This window comes from Theropithecus gelada, chromosome 6 (assembly GCF_003255815.1).
Source record: "Theropithecus gelada isolate Dixy chromosome 6, Tgel_1.0, whole genome shotgun sequence".
Classification (NCBI taxonomy): domain Eukaryota; kingdom Metazoa; phylum Chordata; class Mammalia; order Primates; family Cercopithecidae; genus Theropithecus; species Theropithecus gelada.
Window position 1 is genome coordinate 77,560,802 of NC_037673.1, and position 27,455 is coordinate 77,588,256.

Consider the following 27,455-nt stretch of genomic DNA (forward strand, 5'->3'; position numbering starts at 1 on the left):
TTGACCCATGGATTATTTAAAAGTATATTGTTTTATTTTAAAATATTTAGGGTTTTTCTAAATGTCTATGGTCACTTATTTCTAATTTAATTTATTCTGGTCAGAGATAGTTTGTGTGATTTCAGTTCTTTTATTTAAGATGTCTTTTATTGTCAAGCATATGTTCTGTCATGGTTAATGTGCTGTGTGTACTTGACAAGAATTACTATTCTACAGTTGTGGAGGATATTATTTTATAAATGTAAATTAGGTCATAAGTCCTCTTTGTTTTGACTAAAATTTTTTTAGCTTTTCTATAAATTACTGAGATTAGGGTGCTAAAATCTCTTACTATGATTGTGGACTTGTCTATTTCTTCTTTTAGTTCTGTCAGTTTTTGCTTCGTATAATTTTAGACTCTGTCAGGCACATATACATTTATGACTGATGACTATCTGAAAAAATTGCCTCTTTTATCATTATGAAGTATCCCTCTTTATCTTCAGTAATATTCTTAATCTTAGTCTGTTTTATCTGATATTGTATCTACTCTAACATTCTTATGGTTATTGTTTGCATGATCTGCCTTCTTCTTCATACTTAGTTTTCTGTTGTAGGCAAAAACTGTTTTGTTTTTAAAAAATCCATTCTGATAATCTCTGCCTTTTAATTGAAATGTTTAGTGCATTAGCATTTATGTAATAATTAATATGATTAAGTCTATCATTTTATTAACTTTTTCTGTTAGCTTGCTTTTTTATATTTGCTGTTATTCCTCTGTTTCCTCTTTCCTGTCTTCTTTTGGATTATTTTTTAGAATTTCACTTTAATTTGCCTTTTGACTTTTTAGAGATACTTCTTTATTTTATGAATGATTAACTTGGTAATTAAGATATACGTCCTTAAATTTTTTACTCTACTTTGAGTTAATCTTGTATAATTTATATGAAATGTAGAAACTGCAGTTATATTACTTCATTTGTCATATTCTTCACCATCCTTTATATAGTAGTTGTCATATGTATTGTATGTATATACATTATGAACCTCAATGTATACAGATATACATGCACATTGTTATAATTTTTATAACAGTGTTATAACTTTTACATAAAACTGTCACGCTTTTTAAACTTTAAGATAACATCATAGTCTTTTTTTTTTCTTTTTTTTTTGAGACAAAGTCTTCCTCTGTTGCCTAAGCTGGAGCGCAATGGTCTGATCTCGGCTCACGGCAGCCTCCGCCTCCTGGGTTCAAGTGGTTCTTGTGGTTCAGCCTCCTGAGTAGCTGGAATTACAGGCATGCGCCACGATGTCCAGCTAATTTTTGTATTTTTAGTAGAGACAGGGTTTCACCATGTTAGCCAGGCTGGTCTCGAACTCCTGACATCAGGTGATCCTCCTACCTTGGCCTCCCAAAGTGTTGGGATTATAGGTGTGAGCCACCTCACATGGCCAAACATTATAGTCTTTAATATTTACTGTTTCCAGTCTTCTTAACTTATGCCTAAATTCAGACCTGAATTTCCCTAGGGTATTATTTCTCTTCAGCTTGGAGAACTTCCTTGTTGTTTCTGTAGTACAGGCCTGATGGTAATGAATTGCCTTAGTGTTCCTTTTGTAGAAAATATCTTTATTTCACTTAGATTCTTGAAGAATATTTTTTACCAGATGTAGAATTCTTTAAAGATATTTTTCTATGGCTTCTTGGCCTTCATTGTTTCTGGTGAGAAATCCATGGAAATTCTAATTGATGTTTCCCTATATTTAATACATTGTTTTTCTCTGGCTACTTTCAATATTTTCTGTTTAGTTTTGGTTTTCATTACTTTGATTATGATGTGTCTAGGCGTTGATTTATTCATATTTTTAGAGTGGTTTTCTAAACTTCTTGAGTCAGTAAATTTATTTTTTTGTCAAGTTTGAGGAGTTTTTTCTCACTATTTCTTTAAATATTATTTTTCCACTTTATCTCTAAACTGCTCTTCTAGGACTCCAATTGTCCATATGTCTGATGTTCTGAAATTGTCCCACATGTCCCAAATACTTTGTTCATTTTCTTTTTTTTTCTCGTCTTCAAATTGGATGACTTCATTTCATTTATCCTATACTTCATTAATTCTTTCCCTTAGTCATCTCCAGTTTGTTATTAATCAGATCCATTGAATTTTTATCACAGATATTTGTATTCTTCAGGTATAAAATTTCCATTTTTTTGTACTTCCTTTTTCTCTGTTGAAATGTCCTATTTTTAAAAATCAATATGAATATACTTTTCCTCACTGAGCATACTCATAATAGCTGTTTTGAAGTTTTTATTTGATATTTTCAACATCTAGATAACCTAGATAACTTAGATGTTGGAAATATCAACATCTAGATATAAACCTTAACAGATTGCGTCACATTCAATTCTCCGTTCTTTCTATGTTGGGTAATTCTTGAGTACATTTTGGATATTGTGGATGTTATGTTTTGAAGGCTGTAGATTTCATTACATTCTTCTGAAGAATATTGATGTTCAGTAAAAATAACTAGGTGTTACTAGGTTTAATAATTGGGTGACAAAATAATCTGTACAACAAAGCCCCATGACACAAGTTTACCTGTGTAACCTGCACATGACTCCTGAACTTTATTTTTTCTTTTTTGAGGCTGAGTCTTGCTCTGTCTCCCAGGCTGGAGTGCAGTGGCGTGATCTCAGTTCACCGCAACCTCCATCTCCTGGGTTCAAGCAATTCTCCTGCCTCAGCCTTCCGAGTAGCTGAGACTACAGGGGTTCACCACTACACCCGGCTAAATTTTTGTATTTTTAGTAGAGATGAGGTTTCACCATGTTGGTCAGGGTGGTCTTGAACTCCTGACATCAAGTGATCCACCCGCCTCAGCCTCCCAAAGTGCTGAGATTACAGGCATGAGCCACTGTGCCTGGCCCTGAGCTTAAAATAAAAGTTAAATTAAAAAAAATAATAATGTTGATGTTTTCCTTTTTGCAATCAATAGCTTAGTTAGACTCAGATTGCAAACTGTCATGCCTGTAGTAGGCAGTGGCATAGAACTCAATTCATTTCTTTTAACCTGAGTTTTAAGCTGCTTTCAGATTGCCCCACGCATACATGGTTCAGGAGTCAGCCAGAGACTTGGGCTGAGTTTAAACATGGAATCTGGGGTTCTCCTCTTTTGGCTGTCTTTCTTGGGCATCTTCATCATTCTCCAGCAGCGATGGTTTTTCCAGGCTCTTTCCCCCAGTTTCCTCCAGTCAGAAAGATGGCAAGAGTTTTTGCTGCCTGCCCTCCCCCAGTCCTTGTGCCAACACCACCGCCATTGCAACTGCCGCCAGGAAAAAACTGCAAAAACCAAATCTCTTGCTCCACGTGTTGACTCCTCTTCAAAATCTATTTTTCTTAAATCTCCAAAGCCTCAAATAGGTTTTCTCCCTAGAATTTATATCTGTTATTTGTAGCAGGATTGGTCTGTAAGGCACTCAGTCTTCTATATCATGGGTCAGCAGATTACAGCCCTTGGGCTAAATCCAGCCTGCTGCTTGTTTTATTAATAAAGTTTTGTTGGAACTAAACCACACCTGTTTGTCTGTGAGTGATTTCATGCTGTAATGACAGAGTTGAGTAGTAGTTGTGACAAAGACCATATACCTAGAAAGACTAAATAAAATGCTATTTGGCCCTTTAGAGACAAATTTTGGTGAACTCTGCTCTGTATCAAGAGAACTCATCTGATATTTTGACCTCTGATCCAGTGATTTGATTCTATTCCAGCTGCCCGCAGGCACAGTAACATCATGTTCTAGAACATCATCTGGAATTGCATCACTGTGGAGCACTTCTGTCTCAGGAGAAGCATTGTCTCTTCTTTTTATATGCTTATACCACTTACTTCATCTCCCATTGCATCATGAAATCTGAATCTCTTTTAGCATCCTCATTTCTTTTTCTCTACTGACTCATTCCATTCAACATACAGATAAACCCAGATTGAATATATATCTCTAAAAGCTCTTACTTTGACCTTTATATCCCCTCAAGCTACCTGTAGTTTTTCTGTTTTTCTATGTAACTTCTCGTTAGGGTTATCTACTCTTAATACTGACACTTCCTCACCACAAGTTCATACCACTCTTTACAATTCTGCATTTTCTTCCAATATGCATTTGAAATTTATTTCTAAAAAGACATTGGTGACAGCTGAAACATCTATCCAAATTGCCTCTTCAGATTATCTTTCGTCATTTTTCTGTAACATGTAAGGTATTGACCATGGTCTGCTGGAAGCTTTCCTTCTGTGATTTCCATGTCATTTTCATCTTTTTATGTTTTCTTCTGTGTCTATCAAGCTTTTCGCATTGCTGGCTCCTCTTTTCCATCTATCTCTGACATATGGCATTTCTCAAGATTTTTCTCTGACCTTATCTTCTTTCCCCATTAGAAATTTTATCTACTTTAGTTGTTCCAGTTATTCTTTTTATGCTAATGACTCAAATCCAAACTATATATGAGCTTTAAAGTTATATACACTTTAAACTCTAGTTCTGCCTCTTACTAATTGTGACCATAGGCAAATTGTGTGGCCAAGATCTTTAGGACTCAGTTTGGGTAAAATAATAATGCCTTATCTCATAAGCTCGCTTATCATATTGGCATATATAGTTTATAGTATTCATGTAGCACATAGTTAATGCTGAATACTAGTAACTCTTATTAAAACCATGTCTGTAGTCCCCATTTCTCTTTAGACTTTTGATCTAAAAATTCAGTATGCTGTAGGATTCACATTGCCTTAAATCAGCATCTCCAAAATAGTACTTCCTTTTACCGTTAATGACACCACCGTCTTCCCAGTTATTCAGTCTCAAAACCATGATATTGTCTAATGAATGAGCTTGCTCTTTGACCCCTTAAATTCAACAGTAATTTGCTTTAAACAAATGCATACTCTCTTGGAACATCTCTCTCATTTGTTCCCTACTTCCCAGTACTGCTCCCAATCATTTATTTTATTTTTTTAAAAATCTCTTATTACCTCTCTTTAGGATCATGTTATTTAAATAGCCTTTTAACTGATCTCACCATGCCTTCTCTTTCTAATTTCCAATCAGTCCTTCAGTTAATTGCTAGAGTATTCTTTTTAAAGCAAAATTCACATAATGTTACTCTACCACACCACTAATGACAATAATCTAACATTATTATTTTCTTACATGCAAAGCAGAGTCCTAAATTTTTATATAGGTTATTTCATTCAGCCCTATCAACAGCTTCATGAACCAGATACCGTTATTGTCATTTTCTGTTGAACAAATGAGGAAATTGCTTTTGAGAGCTTGAGTAACTTGTGATGTCACATAGCTAAGTAAATGGTGCAATCAAGTCCCAAACCAGGCAGAGTGACTCCAAAGTCTGCCGTGTTCATTTGTTAAGCTATACTGCCTCACATCTACTTCCTTTTGGTCCCTAGTGTCTACCAAATATAGTTTAAATTATATACTTTGATTCTCTACAGTCTGACTTCAGGGTAACAGTTGTATCCTATTTCAATTCTCTTATATAACTCTATGTTCCACACAAACAGGGTCACTTGCTAAGTTGGCCATGAAGTTCAGTGTCCTGTGCCATAGGTCCTGCCATCACTTCTGCCTGGTGTAACCTATGCTTCATTTCTATCAGTTGGAATCATTCATTATTCAGGCTAAACGGCATCTTTTAAATTGAGACTTCTTGTATCCTTTCCAGTTCATGGGATTGAGGTCTTTATCTCTAATCCCATGAACATGTATACAACTCTTACAACCATTATTACAATTTGCTGTGGGTTGTAGTCACTTGTTGATATGATTTATATGAATTGGCTCCCTTACCTAATTACATAATTCTTATATGAATGATGGTGAGGTTTATTTTTCGTATTTCTAAAAATCTAGTCAGTACACTTTCTTATATGCTCAATAAATGTTTATTAAATGAAAAACTATTTGTTATTGTGGATCTCAGTAATTAGGATTATTGGTTTGGATTTTGGAAACATCTGAGCTTGAGAGGCTGATGTGGAAATTCTGCATGTGTTAGTTTGATGAGATCGCCTTTAGAAAAAAAAAAAAAAAGACCTTTATTGATAGCCATACTGTAAAATCTTTATCTTTGGGTTGGGTTTTGATTTTTCTGGGGAGTTTTTGAAGGTGTACAGTTTTAATATTTTAAATAGTAATCTTAAGACTATTAACCATGATGGACCACAGTAAGGAGAAGACTCCAAGAATCTCAGTAATAAAAAATACCCATGAGGTTAGAAAGCTTTATTTTTTACCTCCCCCCTCATTTCCTTTTTGGTTTTTTCCTGGATTTTAAAATTTGGTAACTGTGCAGTAGTCTATTCAGTACCTTTTGTCCAAGGAAATCAGTATACTTCATCAATATTATTTTATTTATTCTCAAGACAAATTCAACAGCAAAGTAGAAGTCACCAAAAAAAAAATACATGTTCATAGTCCTTGGACCCTGATATGTTTTGGAGTTCTGAATTTGGGAGATTTTGGAAAAGTAATTTTATAAAGTAAATTCTGTGTTACTTTAGATTCCTGGTGGTATTTGGGCAGTACCTTATACTCAAACATATTAATATTTCTTTGGTGAAACAATATTCATACAAGGTGGAAAAAGTAGACACTATAAAAAGCTGCAGGTAAGAATTTGCCACCAAATGAGTTTGGGGCTCAACTTATGCAAAGATTTTAAAAAAATTTCAGAGTCTTTGGGATTTCAGAGTTGTAGATAAAGAGTTGTGGACTGTTAGGCTTTTGCCCAAACTGGTGGCAGTGGTCTCTAGCTTTATCCATATCCTCATACCTACTGTTCCTGTGCACTCCAGGGTCTGTTCCAGTGTGAGAGAGCCCCACAATTCCAGGAGTTAACACCCCAAAGCTGTCCTACTCCCTAACCTCTCAGGTGGGAATACTTGGCAGCTTGTTCTGTACAGTCTCCCAGATGTTCTAATTGTGACCTTAGGCAAATTTGGGTAATTACTCAGTTTGGGTAAAATAATAATGCCTTATCTCATAAGCTTACTTATCATATTGGCAACCAGGGCAGCCCTGGTTGCCCCCAGTGGTAAGCTGTTTACTAATATACCCCATATTTACTTTTATCTAGTTCTACCGCAGTGGTAAGCTGTTAACTAATATACCCTGTATTTTCTTTCTGTCTCACTTCTCTGTTCCCTTGCTTGTCCTCCTGAAATCGCTTTCCAAATAGATTACTGGCACTCACATCAAAGTCAGCTTCTCTGAGTAGCCCGTTCTAACACATGGACCCCAAACAGAACTTGGATCTTGAATTAAAGAGCAGTCTTTCTGCAGACCTTCATATGGTTATTAACCACTGTTTTCAAGTTTTAAAATTTATGTTAAAGTTAGGGCATTTTCCTAGAGTAAGAGGAACATGTTACCAATTTATTAAAACCACACCACTACTGTTTGTGTGTGTGTGTGTTTTTTTCACTGTTTTGTTTATAAATACTACTTGTCTTCCTTCTTCCGCTGCCCAGAGTCCTGTGCCTGCCTGTCCTGCTGTAAGCCCACTGACAGTTTGAAAATCTTGGCTATGATTTAAAAATTTTTAGCTGATAATGGTTTTAAGTATTTGCCTCTATTCTCAGAGAAAATGCATATTCTTCTGACTTGAAGACCTTTAAGGCATAAAGAAATTGATCTCCAATGGCAAATTCTCTGTCTGACCTATGGGAAAGTGGTAGAATGATTTGCTCTGGAAAAACCTTTCTTGTACTCTCAGATTTCATCATATTGGGTATAAGACTGAGTCTGACCTTTTGTTATTTATTGCTGTAAATGATTTTGTGTTCACTTTCTTGCAAGTGAATTGCTTGAGTTAGAAGTTGAGGTTCTTGACACAACTTTTAATCCATTAAAAAAAGTTAAATTCACATATAGAGGAACGGAAATCATTAATTACGTTGTAGCTCCTTATCTTTTTTGTGATACACCTATTGCTGTGGGTATACTGCTCTAAAAACATCTGCTCAGTAGTCTGCTATAGAGGCACAAGAATGCTTTTACATGAATGCAGTAAAGTAGCAGATGCTTCTTAATGACAACTTCTCAATTCATTTAGGGAACAAGTCAGTTCTGGATTTGTTTTTTGTTTGTTTGTTTTTCCTTTCCCAAGTGTGTCAACTATGCAGGCTAATGATTCCAAAGAGGTTAGAACTGACAAATCAAGTCACTATGTATAATTTTTCAGGGTGCTGAAAGTTAGGCTAAAAGCCTCATTTAATAGCACTTTAATAAAATTAGCATTTTTCTTCCTAAGCAAATAATTCTTTGCCGTTATAAGTAACCAGGAAAATACATTAATTCAGTATTACCAGCCTATGCTTCTTTTATTTTCTTCTTTGGAAACTTCTGTTGAATGTTGATTTATCATTAGCATTGGAAATAGAAAAAGTAGTCCAATGCCCAGGCTTGGGAACAGGGAGACATGAGGGTCCAGCATTTGGAAGTCAAACATAGCTCCTTCCAGCAATAATTTCTGTCACCTCAGAGAAAGTGATCATGAGGCACTGGTGATATCCATATCCCCCTTCACACAGTCATCCACAGGGCTGGCCTTTCCTCAATACAGTAGGCAGTTACCCATAGGGTGTATTCCAAAGGGTGCTAGAGAAGCCACTGTCACTGCCCCACATACTGTGGGCTCTGTAACAAGAAACTGCATCACTGGTGACTCATTAAGATTTCCATGTTCAGAGAACCTTCTCCTAAAAGCCAAAGAATCTTGGTAGGATTAATATACCCAGACTGTAACATTTAGTGTTGGTAAGTTCATCAGGTATCCTGTGAATTTCAGATCAGAGGGCTGGATTTAAGAGCTTTGTGCTGAAAGAGGAGAGCAAGGCCATGAAAAGCAAGATGCGGATGATACCCAGGATCAATTTTGCCTTCATAATTTTGTTTAATAATGGTCTACGTCACCAGCATAGAGTCTTTAAAGTGAATGCAGGCCTCCAGAGGGCTTGCAAAACAATCCATTGAGATGTGGGAAATAACATTAGAATTGCGATTTATATTTACTTTGATTTTGTAAAAGTTAAGCTCTACTAATACTTAACTTTTTGAAAGTTTTAATTTTAAGAGAGATGAGGTCCTGCTATATTGCCTAGGCTGGACTTGAACTCCTGGCTTCAAGCAATCTTCCCTCCTCAGACTCCCAAAGTGCTGGTGTTACAGACATGAGTCACTGTGCCCAGCTACTACTAATATTTAAATATGGATTGATGCTGGCATTGCCACTCCATGCATTTATCAGAAAACCAGATGCCATAGAGGTTAGTTATGCAAGGCATCTGGGACCTAGACGATAGGAAGGAGCTATCAGTGGTGTTTTTACTCCTTTCATTGCATGTTATGCATTGCAGTTTACCTGTGCCCTGGATTTCTGGGATGATATTATTCAGTTGTAGTTAACATAGCTCTTACTTTTCAGACTCTGGGCTTTACCTGCAAAGAATCCCTGGAACAACAATTTAAAAAAAGGTAAAAGGTACAAATAACAGTCTAATCAGATCTTTCAAAAATTGACTCTCCAAATTTAAAATTAAAATTATTTGAAATATGGATTTATATTTGCTATTATTAATGATGACCCTTAACCTGTGTGTTTATTGTACCTAATGACAGTATGAAGCAATCATTGACTAGCGACTCATTGAAAGGCATTCAGAACTTGAATAAAACCTCTTACAGCTAGAGAAGAGGATTTAAATATGAGATTGTGATTTACTAAGTACAGCCAGTGATATACTTCCTCTTTATGGATCTGTAGATCTTTCTCATCTATTGCAACCATTAAAATCACCTATCAAAACAATGTAAAAAGACCCAAACCCAGATATTTGAAATGCCATGTTACAGTCAAGATTTAAAACACACAAAGAAGAACAAAAAATGAAGTATTCAATCAAATTGCTCTCATCAAAATATTACTGGCAAGAAAGTGTCTGCACTATTACTAAATAAAATAAGTTTAGTTTTCTGTAGCATTTTATTTAGTGAATAGATTTACACATTTGGAACCCAGGGCTCTTTGACTATGCACATATTAGGAGAGGGTTCTTTGAAGACTGAATGAATAGAAAGGAAATTACTCTAATGAAGAGAAAGGAAATTACCTCTGGCTCTTTAGAGTCTACTTTGAATGAAGTCTGCTGCCCCAGGACTACTGAGCATATGGGATCTGAACATTTAGTTTTTGGGTGTCTGATCATCCAGGACTATGAACAGGACTGGCTGGCTGCTCAGCAGCACTGACTCTGGAGCCAGGAGGCCTGGGAAAACCAGGTAATGGTGTGCTCATTTGCCTGCTATTTACATCTGTCAAATTTTGAGATGCTGACTTTTCAATGGGCACCTTAAAATCAACATTTCTGCAAGTTTATTCAGCCACAATCACTGGCCCAGAAATCTGAGAAGCTCAGTGAAGGGTGAGGGTAGAGGGCCAGCCAAAGCCCTTTGGTGCCTGAGCAAAGAGCTGGATAGGAGGACTACTTTTATTTGTATCCAGATCATCACCCAACTAAAATAATGACCTTGAAATATTTTTCCTTCACCTTTGTCTTGTCCTTAAAATTTTTATATTTTTGTGTATTTTATAATATACAAAGTATATTATACAGAAATACATATTCATAATTAATCAGGAGGTAAATATACACATATTAGGGTTGAGTGCTTAACTTTTTTGACTCCTAGTGTCATGATAAAAAAAGTTTAGAGATCTCTAATTTATAGGATGAAAATGGCAACAGACAATTTATAGTCATTCCACGTATTTATTTCACTTAACAAATATTGATTGAATGTCTGCTCTTTGCCAGGTACAGTTCAGGATGCTTGGAATACGTAAATGAATAAGACAGGCAAAAGCTTTGCCTTCACTCACATTCAAAGGGACATGTGTGCTGTAATAGAAGCCTTTCTAAGTCTGCCAACTGGATAAGGCCTCAAGATGAATTGTTACATTCTTATAGCACTTGCAACATTATATTCAAATAACTGTTTATGCAATGATTTTTTTTCTCCCACGCTCTCTCTAGTTATAAGTTCCTTGAGAGCAAATACCATATCTGTTTGCCAACAAATCTCCAGTGCTGGCACTGTGCCTAGCTCATAGTAGATGCTCAGTGAACGTTAGTTGAATGCTGTCCGTGCACATGCAAGTGGGCACACATGTTTAAGTGATTTATTTGTAAAGCTGAGAAAAAAGCTCGTGGGGGCATTCTCAAGCAGAAACTATTGCTGGGGGAACAGAAAGTGTAGGCAGAGACTTTTTAGTGGGCTGCAGCAAGAGTTTGTCAGGAAGCAGCTTGGATAATCAGAGATGACAGGGGTGACAGATTCTAGGGGATTAGGTAATCTGGTAAACTTGGACAAAAACAGTTCCTAAAAATCTATCTGGGTGGGTGTTGTGATCGTTGAAATAAAAATAAGCCTTGGTTAAGGGTGATTAGGATACTAAAATGATCAGTGCTACATAAAACTGGTTTACACTTGAATGAAGCTGAAAAAGAAAGATTAAAATCTCACAAGCCAAATTTATAGATTTGGAGGTAACATTTTATGTACTTGGGGACCATGTGCATTTTCTCTAATAGTATTTGTTGTATTTGTAGTTCTTTGTGTGATTATTGTTTAATGTATTTCCTTATATTAGGATATAATATCTATTATTCTCTCTTCTATTCCCAGGCCCCAGGACAGTGTCTAGAACACAGGATGGGAACTATGGCCTGCTGCCTATTTTTTTTTTTTCCTCTTTAGAGACAGGATCTCACTCTGTTACCCAGGCTGGAGTGCAGTGTGCAACCTTGAACTCCTGGGCTCAAGCAATCCTCTTGCCTCAGCCTCCCAAAGCGCTGGGATTGCAGTCTTGAGCCATAGCAAGTATCCTGCTGTGTATTTCTGTACAGTTCACAAGCTAAGAATGGTTTTTATATTTTTATATGGTTAAAAAAAGAATTAGAAAAGAATGATATTCTATGACATTAAAATGATGATATTTAAATTTTAGTGTTCATTAATGATGTACTATTGGAACAAAGCCACACTTATTAATTTACATATTATCTAGGCTGTTTTTATGCTGCAGTGGCAAAGTTGAGTGGTTTTGACAGAGGCTTATGATGCCCAAAGCCTAAAATATTTACTATCTGGCTCTTTAAGAAAATGTTTCTACACCTTTGATCTAGAACATTTAGTGTATCCTATAACATTTTTTGAATGAATGTATGATTAATTAGTATACCTACTATGTGCCAGATATATACATTTTATACATTATCTCATTTAATCACATTAAGGGAAAAGTGCCTTTATTTAACAAGTGAAGAAACTGAGGCATGAAGGGGTTAAATGACCTGTCCATTCTATGAGTGGCAGAGCCAGGGATTGAACCCACGTCTAGCTCCAAATTCTGTGCTTTTTTATTTTTGCCTATACTATGCTTCTCTGAAATCTAGGTGTTTTTATCTGACATTTTGAGTGTCCCCTTGAATTCCAATAGAAAGCTGACAGCTTCATGTTGCTCTCATTACCGCTGAAATATTATAGTATTATTTAAAAGCAACAACCACATCTTTGTCCCGGCACAAGCTTAGTGCCTGGCACGTCATATATAATTGTGGAAATCTTAAAGGGATTCTCCTGGTAAAAAGCAAGCAAAGAAACAAATAAATCCTTATTCATATCCATATAATCCGGAGACAGTTTTGAGCAAGGGAAGGAACTAATGGCTTACTCAAACAGTTCCTTGCTGATTCCTAGACATGATGTTTCCTGTGCAAGTGTGAGAGGGCCTGTGCTTTAGGATTCACAGTCCTCTAACATTCCTACAATGCCCGCCTCTTGGTCTGTTTATGAAGGCTTTATCATTTTCACTCTTTGGCAGAGAAATTTACTCATTTCTGGATTTGAGTGTAGAAGTTTATTCATGTGCTGAAGGAATTTGCAGTTTATTCATCAAGACATTTAAAAATCTCACTTGTTTAAATTAGGGTAGTTCTATCTCTTACTTTAGAAAATGACTTTAGCGAAACTTTAGCCCATTGGATTTAATTATCATTGTCCTTTTAAGGCTCAGAATTTCTTAGACCCTCAGGAAATGTAATGTAACATCGTAAGACAGGAAAGAAATGGAAAAGGGGAAAGAGTTCACCAAATGGAGACACAAGTCCTTTAATAAAATTCTGTTTAGTGCTTATAAAAAAATAATAAAATGAAATTAAAGAAGGCCTTGAAATTAGGATTTTCAGGGGTAGGCAAACTAAGATCTATGGACAACAGCTTGTTTTTGTAAATAAAATGTCACTGGAGTACAGCTACATACCTTTATTTACGTGTTGCCAGTGGCTGTTTTCAGGCTACAGCCACAGAGACCTATGGCCCACAAAGAAGCCTAAAACATTTACTACTTGGCCTTTTAGAAAAATGTTTGCAGATCTGTGGAACTAGAGATATGAGAAAAATTAGAAGAACTGGGCTTATTTAATATGGGGAACAAATAAATTTATTCATATTATATAAAAATAATGCAAGGATAAATCTACTGGGAACTGATTTACTTTCTAGCAAGGTAACAAGGAAGAATTTTCTGGCTCTGGAGTTAAAACATAGAATGCCTTTTAAGGCAAGTTTCACAGATTGGTGGTTACATGTGTGGTGCAAAATTTATTCCTTTTTGGCACTCCAAATTCCACTATTAAAGATTCCTTTTGATTAGGGTTATCAGCCACAAATCTACTGTTAAATATAATAATTGATAAAGGAGTAACATACTAAGCCACTAATGGCCTTTAATAGTTTAGCAAGAATTAACTAACCAATTAGAAGGCAAATGAAGGAAATTTTTATATAGGAGAAGATGAAGGAATGGGGCAGTGAACTGGGAGTCGGGGGTGATAAGCTGAGGTCTTAGCTTAATGGAAGTGAATTAGGCTCCCTCTGAGAGGAGACCAAATGAGCTAACAGTGGCCCTAAAAACATAGATGAGCAGCTAGTGAAGGCAAACCGGTTATGGCATAATTTTGGGTCTTGGTGAATGAGTTTTCCTGACTGTACAATTCCATAGATTACAAAAGTAAAGAATCACAAAGTAAACCCTCCATGTATATGTGAGGCAAGACCTGCATAGCATCACCAGGAACACTGCTTAATGAGGTGGATTCTTAAAACCGATCCCGGAACTCCTGGATTAGGATTTTGGGGGTGGAGGCCAGGAATACATCCGTTTAACATTTCCCACCCCCAAGAATCTGATGGTCTTTGCAGGCTGGAAAGAACCCTGGGCTTGGAGCCTGAAGGCTTAGTTTTGTGCCCTGACTCAGTTTCTTACTCACTGGAGACCTTGGGCCTTCCTCCTAGAGCAGAGGAACAAATTACATGATGTACATCAATAGGCTTAGAAAAACCGTAAACTGTTACAGTTGATGCTGGCCTTTCTTATGTCACATGTAAAGGGTAACTCTGAAGAGAAACACACTTGACTGACTTCTGAAGCTTGAGAATTTTTCAAGAGGTCAAAATTTTTCCCTCTTCCTCTAGTTTGGCATGATTTACATAAATAATTTCTGATTTTCAAATTCCTTATTCTGCTAATTCTTCACTTTTAGATGTATAGAAATAAGTAATAAGTGCAATTAAGTATTATTACTATTTTCTCCTGCCAAAAAACCTGTGTTTTCTAGCATGGACTCTAAGAGAGAGCCTCTTCCACAGTTCCGTCTTTTACTTGGCCTGTTTGCTAGCTTCCCACCTCCCGGCACTTGCTGTTTCCTATGCAGTCTTAAAAGAAACAGGGTCTAGGAAGCACAGTGGAGCCAGCTGTAAACATCCAGAAAACTGCCAGATGTGCTCTGGCGGGTTTCTGCATCCCCTCCCTCCTGCCTTGCCCTTGAGCATGCCAGCCTGGAGAAGAGGATTTAATCCTGCACAGGAAACAGATTCTTCCTCTCAGTGGGAACCCATATTGGCCATGCTGCTGCTAATTCACTTTGGTTGATGTAGCAGGGAGAGTAAAGAATGGTACCTTTTTACCGCCTTTAAAAAAAATCAGTAGTAGTAGTGATAATATTACTGGGAAGGGGAGAGCCTCACTAAGATACTATTCTTGGGATCACCTTGTAACCACCCTTTTTTTGTTTCAGTGTTGCTTTGGATGCTGTTAGACATATGTTGAACCCATTGATATGTACCACATACAACATTTACAGTTGCTAAAAGAATGACGTTGCTTGCAAAGGTTCTTGTGACAGTCACTCAGAAGCCACAGGGATTGTGAAAAAAGTCGTTCTGGGAATTAAGATAGTGAAAAAACCACTCCACTGTATAATGATGAACCATGAAACAAACAAAACAAGAGCTGATTACTTAAAGTCCCACAGATTTTTTTTATAATTCACTTTAAACGTTTTAATAATTAAAATTCTTTATTTCTTGAGGAATTGATTTTTCAATGGTTTGTCAGAAGGCTTCATCTGTCGTTATCACTTCTAAAAATATTAAATGGCCGTTGGCTCAGGAAAATCAGCAAATGAAGAGTTTATTACATTGCATCTTTCCATTGTGATGAGATGGTTTCTGTGTCCAGTCTTGAACAGAGCTAAGGACTGTCTTTGAACCAGCACTGCCCCTGTGTCATTCTTTGGTTCCTTAGCTGTGATTCCAGCCCAGTAATGTTAGATTTGAACTAAAGACCTGACTGGTAGAAAACAAACAAATCAACTCTCTTTTCCTCAAGGGATATTATGAATAAAGCTCATTACTTATGTTTGCTCAGTAATAGAGATTATTAGTGATAGAAGAAAAGTTTTTCTTCCTTCCCTGTAGGCTAAATAGAGATATGGATCTCATTTCCAAGGCCCAATACACTATTTGGGTTTGCTTTCAATAAAATATCTATGAAGTGTCTTCAGCATGATCCCTATTTAATGGGATTTAGTTGTAAAGCTTAATTCATATCAGATTTTCTAAATGAGAGATCACTGTCAACTTATTGTTAATTGAATTCAATAAAATCAAGGTTTCTATAATTAATGTGAACCACTTAATCTTTTAGCTCTTGAATGAATGTAATTTTCTAAATACACATATCTTCATGAAATAGCAATATTTTGAGGAAAATCAATATATTGTGACTTCTTTTTTCAATGACTCTTAATATCAAATGAAATACAACTGGTCCCCCATATCTGTGGGTTCCGTATCCATGGATTTAGACAACCAGGATCAAAACTGTAGTTAGGACTACAGTGGTTGCATCTGAACTGAGCATGTATAGACCTTTTTTCCTGTCATTATTCTCTCAGCAAAATAGTATAGGTATTTACATAGCATTTACATTGTATTAGGTATGATAAGTAATATAGAGATGATTTAAAGTATGGGAGGATGTGTGTAGATTATATGCAAATACTATGCCATTTTATATAAGGAACTTGAACGTCTGTGAATTTTGGTATCCTTGGGGTAGGGGGGTTCTGGAGCCAATCCCTCATGTATACCTAGGGCTCACTGTATACCCAAATCCTTTAAAAGTCACATAATAAAAAAAAAATAGTAAAAATATTAGCAAACTACCTCAAAGTGTTATGATTATGATGTTCAGAACATCAGTCCAAATGAAGCATAGTAGTAGTTAAGTGGCATACTACAGTACAAAGAGCAGTGGTTTCAGTGTCAGTAGATAAGGGTTGTAGGCCTTCCTGTACCCCTAACTATAGTAGTCCCCCCTTATTGGTGTGGGAGATACTGCAGTGGATGCCTGAAACCACAGATAATACTGAGCCCTATATATACTATGTTTTTTCCTATACATGGCTGTGACAAAGTCTAATTTATAATGAGCACAGTAAGAGATGAACAGCTTCTTTTTGGCATATCCAAATTGCCAGTGTCACTACCCTTGTGGCTTGGGGCCATTATTACGTAAAATAGGGATCACTTGAACATAAGCACTGTGATACCACAACAGTAGATCTGAAAACCCAGATTGCTACTAAGTGACTAATGAGCTGGTAGTGTCTACAGCATGGATACTCTGGACAAAGGATGATTCATGTCCCAGGAAGGCGGGATGGCAAGAGATTTCATCACAGTACTCTAAACGGCGCACAATTTAAAATTTATTAATTTTTTATTTCTGGGATTTTTCACTTAATGTTTTCAGATCATGGTTGATCATGGGTAATTGAAAACTGTAGAAAGTGAAACTCTGGATAAGTGGGAACTACTGTACCTAGGTGGCATTGGGTAAGGCACCAACAAGAAGGGTATTGTTGTTTGTATCTGCAAGATGAGCGTGTTGGACTAGGTGGAATGATTCAGGTTTCTCTCACTATTAGAATTCTCTTCATTCTGTGTTCTGTAACATGGTATCAGAAACTTTTTTATCTTAATTTTTTATTTTAAATAATTTGAAATACTCCTTAAAGTAGATAGAACAGTATAATGAACACCCAGGGACTCATCAAACAATCTCAGCAATCACCCCTCCATGCCAGTCATGGTCCTTCTACACTTCCATCCACTTACCCTTCTCCTGTATTATTTTCAAACAAATCCCAGACATTAGACTCTCTTTATTAACATGATCCCTCTGTTATCTGTATTATTAGCACCTTGAGGTCTTAACATTTTTATTGTTTTTAACAAGCCTCAAATTGCCTCACTGTTCCTATGCTTTCCATTTTTTAATTGAAATTTTTTGAGATAACTATAGATTCACATTTAGTAATAAGAAATAACAATCCCATCTACCATTTACCCATATCCCCCAGTGGTAACTTCTTCTAAAACTATAGTATAATATCAGAACCAGGATGTTGACATTAATACAATCCACTGACCTTATTCAGATTTCCCCAGTTTGACTTGTACTCATTGTGTGTATCTGTGTCTGTGTATTTGGTTCTGTACAGTTTTATCACATGTGTAGGCTTACATATCCACCACCATGGTCAAGATACAGAATAGTTCCATCACCACAAATATATCTCATGCTGCCATGTTATAACCAGCTCTCTGCCCTCCAGTCCCCCAACACTAATCTGCTGGTTTTCACTTCTAAAGTGTTGTCACTTCACAAATGTTATATACTGAATCACAGTATATAACTTTTGGAGATTGACTTTTATCACTTAGCATAATTCCCTGGAGATTCATCCAGGTTGTTGTGTATATCAATTGTTTGTTCCTTTTTATTTCTAAATAGTATGGTATGGATGTACCACAGTCTGTTTAACCATGACCTGTTGAAGGACACCTCATTGTTTCAAATTTTGGGCTATTCTGAATAAAGCTGCTATGAACATTCATGCACAGGTTTTTCAACGCTCTGGGATAAAGCCGTGAGTGCAATTGGTAGGTTGTGTGGTAATTATATGTTTACTTGTATGAGAAACTGTCATATGGTTTTCCAGAGAGGCTATACGCCATTTTATAGTCCAACCAGCAATATATGATCTAGTTTCTCTGTCTTCACCAACATTTGGTGGTGTCCACTATTTTGTTTATTTTAGCCATTCTGACAGATGTTTAGTGATACCTCATTATAGTTTTAATTTATATTTCCCTGACTGGCTAAGGATATTGAATATTCTTTATGTGCTTATTTGCCATTGGAATATCCTCTTTGGTGATATTTTGCATCTCTGCTCCTCCATTTACTTCTCTTTAGTCTTTAGGGTGGTGTGAGATTGCTGGTAAATTACCTATGAAGTTTGTTATAATGTACTTACATAGGAGGAAACAGATCTTCAGACTGAAATAGAAAATGTTGCTTACTAGGGTTCTTAGCTCTGTACTAGAATCTCCAGGAATACAAAAATGAGTAAGAGAAGAACCTTAGTCTTGAAGTTCTAAAACCATCTGGCACTTTTAACTGGAAAAAAAAAAAGCAGAAAATGTGTAGAAGTCTGAGATTTCCAAATTGCATGACTTCAAGGAATGATATTTTCATGGTCATCATAAAGGTGACCACAAATGATGGAAAGATCCTAGCAGACACAAACGAAGGATTCAAATTCATCTAATATGAATAAAGCATGCAAAAATGTCACTGTACGTAGATGACTGCCCAAAGCAACACTGGATGACATAGTAGCAGTCCTAATTAGAGGACAAGTACCCCTGGCCTTCACAACCCACAAAGGCACTCAGCTGCCAGTGAGAACAGTGACTGGAGTGAGACTTCTAACAGGATTTTCAAGAAGCTTGTTCTGTCCTCTCCCTCTTATTTCTTGAGCCTCCTAGAGAATATGGATCTATGCCTAATTGATCACCAGTTTCACATACCTGATGTCAACCCCAGCACATTACTGAGTGCTTAATTTCAGTTTGGGTGAAGAAATTTTTTCCAAAAATTGTATCTTTACTAGCAGCACTGGGTCTCAGACAGTCTATTTCTGTACTTTTCTGTAGAAATTAATGACCCAAATCCTTCAATTCAGTACGCACTTAAGAATTGCACAGTGATGGTCTAAGAAGAGAAATGGCTCAATAGAGAAGATTAGAGAATAAACACACACACACACACACACACACACACAGAGAGAGAGAGAGAGAGAGGTATGGTGACATTTAAAATCAGTGGAAAGAAGATGAACTATTGAAATCATCTAGGAAAATTTCTTACCTCACACTATATACAAAACAAAAATCAGTTGGATTAATGATCTAAATTTTAGTTTAAAAACGTGTATATAGTAAAGAAATTTAACATCTTTATAATTTGTAAGACTGAGGTGGGATACAGCAGGAAGCCTTCTGATGAAGACATGTAACTTAGAAGCTATAAACAGAAAATGTACAGATTTGACTACGTAAAAGTTAAAAAGAAAACCCTTTGTGATAAAAAAGTACAACAAACAGTTGAAAGAAAACAGAAAGTGTTTTATATATATGTGTGTACATATGTCTATATTTCACATATATCCTTGCACACCTATTTTTCTATGGTGCAGACATACATATTTATCTCTAATAGTAAGTTATTATTTCCAATATACAAACAGTTTATATAATTCAATAAGAAAAATGCAAACAATCAGAAAATAGTAGAGTAAAAACAAGCAAATCATGGGAGAATACAAATTACCAATAAACATATGAATAGCTGCTTGCCTTTACTAGTAAGTAACCAAGAAACTAGAAATTAAAACAATAAGAAATTGATACTTAAAAATTCATCAGTAGGCAAAAATTAAAAACAATATTCAGTATTTATTGGACATAGGAAAAGAGCATTCTCAGACATTTTTGCTGGGAATATAAATTGATACAGCCTTTTTCTGAGGATGGAATTTCTGAGACTCAGTATCTCTTGAAATTTAAAATGCTCATACCCTTTGATACAGTGATTCCACCCTTAGGAATCTGCACCATAGAAAAAATAGAGGTGTGCAAGGGTATATGTGCTGTGATACTCATTGCAGCCTTATTTGTCAGTAGCAGAAAACTATAATCAACCTAAAATATCTAGCAATATGGAAATGTTAAAAAAAAAAAAACTATGGTGTGGTCATGCAGTGAAATATAGAGAAGGCATTAAAAGGCACTAAATCTATAGCAGTGACTTGGCAGCACGTGGCAGGATGCCCATGAGTGAAAATATCCACTCTAGGATCATATGTATATATAGCAGGATTTAAGCAGGGGCGGGGGTGGGGAGGAGGTGTATATGTGTCTATGTGTTTGTGTGCCAAAAATCAAAAAGTCTAAAAAAATACACTCTGGCCTGTTAATGATGTATATGAGGTATAGGAGTGCTGGGATGAGGGGAATTTCATTTTTTCTTTTATGTACTTGTGCAATATTTGTAATTTTTACCACCAAGATAGAATTATTTTATAATATTAAGAAAGAAAGGAAATTATAAATGCTAAGCAACCCAATTATTAACCAAAAAGAAAGAATTTGGTTAAAAGAATTGATGTAATAGAAGGTACAGATACCTATGCCTAATAAAAATTTAAAAACAAAACAAAATACAAAAATCTTTTTCTTGCTACTGTATTAATTTTCTGTATCTGGCATATTTATTTCCATGATTTCTCTCTGGTTATTTTATTGTGTTTAATTGATGGTGTTTACTGGAGTTTAGTGAAAAATATTTTGTAAACATCTCCAGTTGTGATTTATCCATTGTAATATTTCCCCAGTGAACTGACTGTGAGTAGGGAATTACAGAATTATCTGTAAAGGAGATACAGATCTTGAAAGTAGTCTGGGGCTTTGCTTATCTCCACAGGAAACCTTATTTCATATTGATAAAGTGTGAAATCTTTCCTTAGTTATTTCTGATTGTTCATTGTTGTTACTATTTTAATGAGAGATAGAAATGAGCTAAACCAACCTGCTTCATTCCTTCTAGTACTAATTTAATTTCAAAGGAAATTCTTCAACCCCAATAAATAAGTGAATGTGGATGGAACCAGACTCTGATTCAACATGTCCAATTAATTGCTTCTAAACAGTAAGATACATTCTTTTAAAGGCCCCCAACAAAAAACAGTAAAAAATGATCACGTGAGAAGTGAGATGACTATCATCATCTCTGCTTACAAAACTCTGTTTCCAAAGTTGACATTAATATTTGCCATCTACTCTATTATAAATCAAGATTTATTGTAGAAATATGCCAAAGAGAGCACAATAATGAGGAAAACAGAATCATCTCAGGTTTTGAAATACACCTAACAAATTCAACCTCTTGCAAAATAACTTTCTTATTCAAAATGGAACTGGGAATTGTTCAGCACACAATGAATCATCTTTTGGCAAGTACAATAGAATCTTTAGGGACATTTCACAGCCTCTTGTTCAATTGTTAGGATGTTTTTAGCTTTCACAGGTAGGGAAGAAGGTAGCTTGTATAGCCATCATCTTGTTGCTAAAATTGTACAGTAAAGATTTTTCAGGCAATAGATCTTTTTGGATTTTTTTTCCTTTCTTTTTCTTTATACAGAGCTTCTTTGTGTCTCAAAAACAATCTGGAATTACTTAATGCTAATGTTTTCTGGTTTTACTATTTACCCAGGACTCAAATGTTAAACATTAATATGGGAAACTCCCTTTTCCTTGTCTCATAGCCTTATATTTATTTAACTGTTATTTTGCAAGAAGAAAATCTCCTCTTTTCCTCTCCATGTTAGTACTTTTCTTATTAACAAACCCATTTTCATTTTGTTTTTGCTTTTTTTCAGGAGGCTTTCGAGCTACCCTCAGATGATTGTGAAGTGATTGAAACTGCAGCAGCGTCCAAAGTGATTAAATATGAGTATCATGTCTTATATTCCTGTAGCTACCAAGTACCTGTACTTTACTTTAGGGCAAGCTTTTTAGGTAAGACCATGTCTGAAGCTCAAAGTAAATTTATAACATTTACATATAAAGCAAAAAGCATATTCGAAAAATTATTCTCCAGAGGAAAAAAAATAGAGTTAAAAATAAGAAAACTGTGGGTGAGGTAAGGTTTTACCAGTACATTTTCTCATGCTTCAGAAAGGGTATCAAGACTTTAGCGTGAATGATATCATCCCAGCCTTAAGTCTGATCTTCAGATTCTTGGCCTTTTGCCTGAAGTTGACTAAGCCCCCTGGCCCTTTTTCTTTACTTTAAACATGTAGGAACAACTTAAAGCTACAATGTTTATTTACTTCTATCTTTACAGTAAAAATTTCTTTTAATCTCAGATGATCCCATTAACTCAGAAGCCCCTGTGCCTCCTTCCCCAAAAGCTAATAATTATTTTAAGAAATGTTTATCAATTAGCTTAAGCTGTATTTAAAAATATCACTGACATTTCCTTCAGCCATGTATACATCTCCAATGCCTTAGCTTCCTGCGATGCTGTTACTCAACTCATTCCCTTGCCAAGAAGGTGGAACACCCTGTCTCCTTGGAGGCCTTAGCTAATAAAGCTTATTTAATCAGCAGCCACATGGCGTCCTCACCCTGCAGCGCAGCCATGACTTCCCGTTTAGAGTCCGCTGCCTAAACCGGGTCAGCATTGGGATGTGCTGCCACCCAGACCCAGGGACCAAGAGGAGCCTCCTGTTCCGCCAAACCCTTGCCCTGTTTCTCCTTTTGTATCTGGCTTGTCAGCAACATTATGCATTTTGAACAGCCTTCTAACTTTTTTCTGGATAGCTAAGACATCTGAATTTAGCCAATGATATTTTATTTTTAATTAAAAAGCAGCTTAAGCTGCTTGAATGTGTGTTTGGTAGATTTAATCACTTGCTGCCTTATATTGTTTAATGGTCTCTAATTTTGCAGTGTTGGCGGTTTAACAAGCACTTAGGATTTAAAACACAAGAAGAAATTCTCATAGACTCCCTGGTGAGAAGATTTTAATCTGAGGTGCAGTTCCTAAGAACTGACAATTTGGGGTAAATTTTCAACATGGGACATGGGGAATGGAGGACACTGATAGTTCACTAATTCACAAACTCTTGCTGTGGATTTATCCATATCATTATTACAAGCCTTTAAAACACTCATTTTATGGTAATTATATTTGGTTTAGAGCCCAGAGGTTAAAGGAAGTTTCCTGTCAGTGAGCTGTGCTATACTAAAAAGTAGGAGATACATTTGTTTATTCATGGGGAGGAAAATGTCTTTCTTGGTTCTGGTTTGCAATGGCTCTGCCTTCTAGATTCAGAGACGAGTCGAGGCTGCAGGTAGAGGAAATAGGACATTACTTCTTCAATACTGTACTTTCATATAATTAGTATTCACCATAAGCAGTTAATCACCAGAGAAGAGCTCCCAGAGACAAAACAAGTTGTTTAGCTTGTCAGCATTAGGGAATCAGAGGTGTTGAAACATGACTGCTTCTAGCTGGAAGTGGGTCTTGCCAAGGCCGGCTGATGAGCTCATATGTGTGCTTTGCTCTTACGTGCCAACAGCTCCCCTTACAGTACAGCACAGTAATTGTTCCTGCAAGTCCAATTATATTTTAATGACATTGGTGTAGTTTCTGTGATCCTTTCTTCATGATTTTCTATTCTTTTAAAAAAACACAGTTAGCATTCTTGGCTTCTATTCGTATACTTTTACAATGCCCTCCATTTATGCCTTATAAAGGTAAACCAAAACAAGTCATTTATTTTTATGTGGAAGCATTCACCCCCCACCACCACTGCTTTGTGTTGTATAGAGTGGGTATCAGGAATTTAAAATTTTATTTTGGCCCAGAATTCATTTAGTGCTCGTTCAGGTACCTTAAAATATCAAATTTAATTTTTGTGCAGCATACTGAATGCTTTCTGGTGGAGAAACATGAAGAATGGTTCTTTCTTTCCTTTATCATATTCTAATAATTTATTTTTTCTTTCCACCTAACTTAACCTCATGGATATTTTTAAAATGTATCAACCTTTACTCTGGAGTCACAATTTTTCATTTATTCCTCTCAGTCTTTTTTATTCTCCTTACCTTTTCCTGTGATATCTGATTACTCTGACCCTTCGTCTGTTTGTTAAACAAATCTCTGTCAGTGTGGTGAAAGGATTCCTAATGTCTTCCTCTTATTCCAGGCCCGGATTTTTCTTTGTCTCATTCTAAGAGAGTTCCGACCTAGAAAGAGGATGACTGTAAAATTTCTTGCCCAGGGGTCTTTTTTTTTTTTTTTTTGTTGCTTCAAAAATAGTTCACTTAGCCTTGTTTTTGACAGATATTTATAATTTCTTTTGCATTTGATTGTTAGTAAAAATTAATTTCTCTGCTTTGCTCTAAATTTCCTCCCTGTCCCTATTTTTTTAAGGAAAAGCAAAACAAGTAATAAATAGTTTCCATTTAAATTTACATTACCCTTTCTTGTATCAACTTGCTTCAATTTCAGAAGAAATCTTTACTGTTTCTCGAAATGCAAATCCCTTAGACTTTGAGTTCCTTTTCTTTATATGGTCCAGTTTCCACCAGGCCAATTACTAGTAGCCCAAGACTCAGTTAACATGCCATCTATTCTTGTCACTCCCATGTCATGTCATGTCATATCATATCATATATTCTATTATATCACAACTTGCACTATAGCAGAAATATTTGTTTATATCTATCAAATGATATGCTGGAACATAGAGCTTCAATATAAAAACAAGAGTGAAGGAAATTAATATTGAGTGCCTACAAAGTGAGAAGCTTTATTTATGGCTTTGTGTGTATACGTGTATAAGATATATGTATATATATATGGCTTATTCAACTGTGGCACAGCATCAAGTATTTAAGTGAAACGATAATGAAGACTTTCTAGCCATTTAAAAAATATAGCCCAAGAATGGAAATATTGTGATGGTGCCTACTTCAACTGCTATGCCAGGTTTTGAAGGCGGAAGTAATTCTGTTGTCTCCAGGAGACCTAGGACCCAAACCATCTATGTATCTTTACTCTTTAGTCTGATAATTTTCAGAGACTATAAGAGTAGTGGACTTAGAAAAATAGAACATCCTGAGGACTCAAAAGTGGGTATCCAAACTAGCTGAAGCAGCTGTTCCACTTCTATAAACACGCATTTTTATTTAATCCTTGAAGGCAGACAGCCAAGTTGAGACAGCATTCTGCTTCTGCCTCTCATTTCTACTACTTTGGTGTACAGGAGCTCAGTTACCAAGTAGGCAATGTGGATTTAAGAGAAGAAATAAGCCCTTCCATCCCAATGTTCTGTTTTTCTCTAACTAATTCTGTCATTGTAGGTTTGGGAGAGGTGGTGGGACACAGTTGATACCATTTATCACTCAGCAGAGGGTGAGACGTAATTGCACATCTGTTGAATAATAATAAATAGCCTACATTGGAATAGTGCCTTGTAGTTTAGTAAATCCACTCCCACAAAGCATTGACATCTTCAAGTGCATGCTGTTTTTTTTGTTTGTTTGTTTTCTTTTTCTTTTCCCCACTGTTTTTGAAGCATACCATATTAAAGAACTTTTCGTATCATGCCAAAGCCTTCTATCCACTCCCTATCATTCTTATTCCCCGACCTTTTTATGTCTCATTTTCCCTTTTGAGGGCTCAACTTTGATCAAAGCTAGTGGCAAATGTTTCAAAGGTGGTGAAACCCTTAGGCACATACATGATGGCCTTTGCCTTACCAGAGGCCTCGGCTTAAATATTTTCTTCTTACATTTAGCTAGAAATGTCTATATTTATTGCATCTTGAATTCTGATTCATCTCTTTCTTTTCCTTTGTTCTCAATCTCTATTGAAAAATGGACCAAGTGGCTCTTCTTATTTTCAAAACATTTAATTCTTTGGATGACATATGGGTTCTTCTTAGGAGCTGTTTTGACATATTTCTTTAATTAGTCAGCAGGGCCATTTGAATAGAGGAGGAATCATTTCCTCCATTCAGCAAAGGAATGGCTGTCCTTTATGGAGACCATTCTATTATTGGCCCAGGAAATAAGGGTATAGAATTAAAAATGTAGCCTAAATATTTCATGTGAAAGATTTGTCCACTTGTTGTAGGCCTGAAGGATGCTCATGGAGAAATGAGGCAAAAGAAATAATCAAAGAATAGTTCCTTCTCGAAGGCAGCATGAACCAAACTAAGATAAAGGCCAGGATAAAGAAAGAATAATGGAAAGTTTGGAATTAAAGCAGCATATAAATCATCAAGGAGGAAAAGGATTGTCCATGGTTTGCAACAAGAGGAAGTCTTTGGAGTGCATAGAGGAGAATGACAACAAAACAGGAAAGATAGGGGTTGGAGGAAGCTGAAGAGTAAAAGTAGAATAGCCGTAGTTCTGTCCAACAGCTTGTAGAGGACAGCTGCAGGTTGGGTTTCTTGAAGAAGTTAGGAAAAGCATTGTAGAATGGGAGGACAGTGAGTGCCAAGCTATGGGGGCTGGAGAGAGCCCACCATATTTGGGGAACAGTAAAGGACCAGTTTGGAGTAGGGGCTCACTTAGGATGAATTATGGAACAAATAGTTGAAAAGATATGTTGAGGTCAAATTATGGAAGAGATAATGGATAGGATGGGGGTTGGAAGGTATAAAGAAAAAGTGAAAGAGTTTGAGCAGATGTGAATGAGACCAGAGGAAAGATTTCCTAGAAATTGTGCCTGAGTAAAACAGAAAGAAAAGGAATTGAAGGGTGAGAATGAAATTTGAAAAAAAAAAAAAAAAGGACTTTGGCTTTTTCATTGTTTTTGTTATTAATTTTATAACAATTTAAACACAATAACCTCTTAGAGAAAATGAGTTGTGAAGAACATATTTTCAGGGAAAAAAGTATTATTGCAAGTATGGTAAGAGTTAAGGTTAAGGTAGCTTGTTGAATAGGAAGAAAAATAGTGGGTTAGAGAAGCATTTAAAGACTGGGGCAAAAATGACTCTAGTTAATTACTACAATGAGCAGAAAATAGAAAATTATTTGACAGATAATTTAATTT

The 27,455-nt window shown here is 36.0% G+C and overlaps 1 protein-coding gene across 3 annotated transcripts in view; it reads left to right on the top strand.

Moving 5' to 3' along the window:
• Positions 1–27,455, top strand: part of ATG10 (autophagy related 10) — a 280,689-nt gene that overhangs the window by 165,705 nt on the left and 87,529 nt on the right. For all 3 annotated transcript variants that reach the window (XM_025387734.1, XM_025387737.1, XM_025387735.1), the window contains one exon: positions 22,258–22,396. In XM_025387734.1, the coding sequence (XP_025243519.1) occupies positions 22,258–22,396 (139 nt within the window). The remainder of the gene's footprint in view (positions 1–22,257; positions 22,397–27,455) is intronic.